Below are 5186 nucleotides of genomic sequence, written 5' to 3' on the forward strand. Positions count from 1 at the left end.
ACGACAACGTTTGCAAATTTGGGAACAAATTAATTGGTCCAATTTCAATTGATCAATTGTGGTGCCTGACATTGCCTTCCTCTTTTAATAGTCTTGTCCTCAAGACTTGAACTGAGGGAACTGAGCCTATATGAAGTCCTTATCTTCCCACGAAGCTTCCTCCTCATTGAGCTGACGCCATTTGATCAAGTACTGGATCACAGACTGGCTATTCCTCATGATCACCCTCCTCTTCAATATGAGTTCAGGTTGCAAGGGGCACTGATCATCTATGTCAGGTTTAGGCAGTGTAGTTGCCACAGACTGCAGGAATCAAATCTTCTTTTTGAGCAGCGACACATGGAAGACTAGATGAATATGTGCTCTAGCAAGTAGTTTGAGGCGATAAGCAACTGGGCCAACCTTGGCTTCGATCTAAAATGGACCATAGAATCTGGCAGACAATTGAAGGCACTTCCTGATGGCAACTGATTGTTGCTTATAAGGCTGCAGTTTCAAGAAAACCCAATCACCAACTTCAAAGGTCCTCTCTATGGGCTTCTGATCAGCAAAGTGTTTCATTCGTTGCTGTGCTTTTGCAAGGTGGTCTTTGATGCTACCGGAAATCCTCAACTTTTCCTGAAGTAATTGAGATGCTGCTGGGATGATGGTGTCAAGGTAAGGACCAAGGGTTAAAGGAGGGGGCTTATAGCCATATAGTGCTTTAAAAGGAGTTACTTGTAGGCTGGAATGATAGGAGGAGTTATACCACCATTCTGCCATAGGAAGCCACCTACTTCAGTTGTGAGGGAACTCTCCAGTCATGTATCTGAGGTAAGTCTCCATGCACTGGTTAAGCCTCTCGCTTTGCCCATCTGATTAAGGATGGTAAGCAGAGCTATACCTCAGTTCTGTTCCTGCTAATATGAAAAGCTCCTGCTAGAATGCACTAGTGAAGATTCTATCTCTGTCAGTCACAATGGACGCTGGGATTCCATGTAGCTTGAAGATGTTTTCTAGGAAGAGTTGAGCCACTTGTTTGGCTGTGAAAGGGTGAGCTAAAGCAAGGGAATGTCCTACTTTGGTCAGTCGATCAATGATGACCAACACTGTATCATATCCTTGGGATTCTAGGAGGCTTTCTATGAAGTCCATAGTAAGGTGAGTCCAGGCTAAGTGAGGTACAGGTAGGGGTTGTAGCAGACCAGGATAAGGGACATGTTCAGATTTAAATCTTTGACATGTATCACAGGCTTGAATGTACTTGATGACATCCTGCTTCATGTTAGGCCAATAAAATAGAGCCTTCAACCTTTGCCAGCATCCTTTCTGACCCGAGTGTCCACCAATTGCAGAGGCATGGAGAGCTTGAATCAGTTTCTCGCTTAATCCATTGGTAGCTCCCACATAAAGCTTGCCACTGTACTTTAGCAACCCCTGATCCCACTCATACTGTGACTGAGAAGTAGGATCTAGTACTCGTTGGGATATAATACTCTGACATTGAGGGTCAACATCATAACTCCTTTGAAGCTCTTGAATCCATAAGGGTGTAACAGAAGTAATGACTAAGCAGGATCCTTGCTAAGTGATTCCATCTGAATTCCTGTTATATAGTCTAGACAGTGCATCCGCAACCTTGTTTGTTGATCCTTTCTTGTATTGGATTTCATAATCTAATCCAAGCAATTTAGCCAACCATTTGTGATGTAGTGTAGTGGTAAGTTTCTAATCTAGCAGGTACTTCAGGGACTGATGATCTGTCTTGATGACAAAGTGATAGCCTAGCAGAAAATGTCTCCATCTGGTCACTGCCATTACTAGTGCCAACAAGTCCTTTTCGTAAGCTGATAATCCCAAGTTCCTAGGTGATAAGGCCTTGCTGAGGAAGGCTATAGGGTGACCTTCCTGCATCAGCACTGCCCCAATCCCTCCACTACTAGCATCAATCTCAATAGTGAAGGTCATTCGAAAATCTGGTAGTCTGAGTACAGGAGCCTGGCACATAGTCAAAGGCCTTCTGTGCTCCCTTATTCCAAACAAAGTTGTCCTTCCTGAGTAGTTCTGTCAGAGGTTTGCAGATGATCCCATAGTGCCTGACAAACCTTCTATAATATCCAGTCAGCCCCAAAAATCCCCTTAACTCTTTTATATTTTTAGGAGTAGGCCAGTTCACGATGCTCTCTATCTTGGACTGGTCCATGGACACTTCATTTTCAGTTATAGTATGACCAAGATAATCCACCTTCTGCTGTGCAAACAAGCATTTGGATTTTTTTGCAAATAGTCTATGCTTTCTCGAGACAGTTAAGACTATTCTCAGATGTTCCAAATGCAACTCAATGGTAGAATTGTAAATCAAGATATCATCAAAAAATACCAAGGCAAATTTCCTCAAATATGGCTGTAATATCTGATTCATAAGAGATTAGAAAGTTGCTGGTGCACTGATCAGTCCAAAGGGCATGACCAAAAATTCATAGTGACCACAATGCGTTTGAAAAGTAGTTTTGTGAGTGTCCTTAGGCTTGACTCTGATCTGGTGGTAACCAGAGGTGAGGTCCAACTTAGTTTTGTACTTTGATCCTGCCAACTCATTGATGAGTTCATCTACATTTGGGATAGGATACCTGTCCTTAATAGTCATTTCATTCAAACGTCTGTAATCTACACAAAAACGCCATGTTCCTTCCTTTTTCTTAACCAGTAACACTGGGGAGCAAAGGGACTATTACTGTGTATAATTATACCATGCAACAGCATTTCTTTTACCTGCCTTTCAATTTCACCTTTTTGAGAATGAGGATATCGATATGGCTTCATCTTGAAAGCCTGTGATCCCTGTTTTAGAGGGATCCAATGGTCGATCTCCCTAGTGGGTGGCAACTCAGTAGGTGTCTGGAATACATCCTTAAAGTCTTCAATGATCTGCTGAACCTCAGCAAACACCATAGGCTCCTCTAACAACTTCTGCTGTTCCATCCTCAGAGCTAAGCACATTTGCTTCTTGTATTCAACGAAGTGTCTCAGGTCCTTCCCTCTAATAAGATCCAAGTTACAGTTCTCAACTTGTCCCCTCAGTTGCACTACTTCACCTTGATTGTACAGGGATATAGTCAACTGATGAAAATCAAACGTGATGGGCCTAAAGTGAGTCATCTAGTCTACTCCTAATATCATATCCCAGCCATTTAAGTCCATTACCTTGAGATCAAAGCAGAACTGATGCTGGTTAATCCCCCAGGTTACTTTGGGACATATGGCTTTGCTAGTCACAAATGCTCCATTCCCTATAATCACAGAGAATGGTTCCACTAGTTGATAGGGAATATCAAATGCAATAACCTTTTCACTACTGATATAAGTATCGGAGCTCCCTGTGTCAACTAATATGAGCATCTCCTCCCCATCCCACTTCCCTATCAGCGTTACTATTTTTCTCTTCATAGCCTCAGATAGTGCATGTAATGACATTTCCATTACTTGTCCTGGATTCCCTGTGGATTCATCCTGTTCCCCTACAGCATCTTCAAACTCAATTTCCTCTTCCTCATCAGTAACTAAAAGGTTCAAATGGCTAGGTTTGCACTGATGACCCTATCCAAACTTCTCTCCACATTTAAAGCAAAGTCCATTGTTCCTTCTGTATTGTAACTCTTCAGCTGAGAGTCTTCTAGGTTTAGATCCTGAGGTGGTCAGTGTGGTTTGCCTTTGAAAGGAGTATTCCTAAAGATGCTGGTGGGAGGCACCCTATACTGAGAGCTCTGGATCTAGTGTTGGGAAGAGTTTCTAGAGATTTCAAACCTATTCTCAGATGCAGCCTTCCCTCCCTCCTTGTAGGTTCTTGTCTGAAGCCTCAATGCCTCTTCTTGTAGTGCAGCCAATTCAAATGCTTCTGACAAATTCATAGGTCTTAACATTTTTATCATAGTTCTAATTTCATCCTTAAGTCCACTGATAAAGCTAGATACATAATACTCCTTATCTAGATATGGATTCCTAACCATCATCAGAGTTTTAAGCTCCTCAAACCTTTCCTGGTACTCCTCTATCTTGCCAGACTGTCTTAGCTTGTTGAATTCCTCCACTACATCTCTTCCGTTTCTACTATCAAACCTTCTATACAACAATTCCTCAAATACGCTCCAAGTCATTCCAGGTTGTTCCAACTTAATCCCCTGGAACCAGTTATCTGCCTTTTCTTCCAAATATATTTCTATAACTTCTACTTTTTGATCTTCAGGAGTCTGGTAATTTAGGCAGTATTTATTACATTTTCGGATCCACTCCCTCGGATTCTCACCAGTAAACATAGGTAGATCAATTTTTGAAGGATTTGGTACCAGAATCTTACTTGTTTCTTTCCTTGCTGTTTTACTATTGTCTGATCCAATGTGTAGTCTCTGGTTCATTGGAGGAGTTGGTAAGAGTGGTGCTTGTTCCGTTCTCTACCTATCATCGTCAGGAACAGCTCTCTCCTTGCTGATCATTGCTCTTATGAAGGCACTGAGCTCCTGCTTTATCTCAGCTACTAAATTCTCCACTCTCTTACTGTTTTCTTCTAATTCTGCACGAAATTCCATCTGCATTTGCTGTTGTTGTAGCCACGAGCTTTGCAGACCTTCCACTACCTCCTGGAGTCTGGTCTCTTGCTTCTTGATTTGCTCCTCCAAAGTCTTGAATCTGGTACTTTCTGCCATGGATTCGGATATTGTTCCAAGGATTCAGCCTGCTTTGATACCACTTGTCAGGTCTCCGGATCCATTTCTGTCTAGATTGTGAATTAATTTCGGAATTGGGGAAGAAAGGGAAGATTGGGGACGAAGAGAGCAAGAAAGAGCAGAGAGAATTGAGAGAGAGAGAGGGAAATAGAGAGAGAAAGTAGCAAAAGAGGGAAATTCTGTTATTCTCGTCTGATGCCTTTTTCCACCAATCAAATCCGTACAAATAGGATGAAGTAACCGATTTACTAAATTGTTAACTAATTTTGTTATGCAATTCACACAACGTCGTCCTACTTACTTCAGCTTCCCACGAAGTCGTCCTACTTATTGCTAATTCTACTGGCCTCAAAGTGAAACGACAACGTTCGCGAATTTGGGAACAAATTAATTGGTCCAATTTCAATTGATCAATTGCTGTGCCTGACAATAAATCAATATCAAGCTTGACTTATTTCTTAACCAAGCTTAAATCATTTTTGAGCT

The 5186-nt window shown here is 41.8% G+C and overlaps 1 protein-coding gene across 1 annotated transcript; it reads right to left on the reverse strand.

The window, feature by feature from the left end:
- Positions 1 to 918: 918 nt before the first annotated feature.
- On the reverse strand, positions 919 to 4391 carry LOC140013494 (uncharacterized). Its single transcript, XM_072062792.1, has 6 exons — positions 3784 to 4391; positions 3184 to 3556; positions 2752 to 3099; positions 2156 to 2392; positions 1801 to 2043; positions 919 to 1563 (listed from the first exon to the last, which is right to left on the reverse strand). The coding sequence occupies exons 1-6, from the start codon at positions 4389 to 4391 to the stop codon at positions 919 to 921; spliced, it is 2454 nt and encodes an 817-aa protein (XP_071918893.1).
- Between the last annotated feature and the right edge of the window lie 795 nt (positions 4392 to 5186).

The sequence above is a fragment of the Coffea arabica genome, chromosome 8c, assembly GCF_036785885.1.
Source record: "Coffea arabica cultivar ET-39 chromosome 8c, Coffea Arabica ET-39 HiFi, whole genome shotgun sequence".
Lineage (NCBI taxonomy): Eukaryota > Viridiplantae > Streptophyta > Magnoliopsida > Gentianales > Rubiaceae > Coffea > Coffea arabica.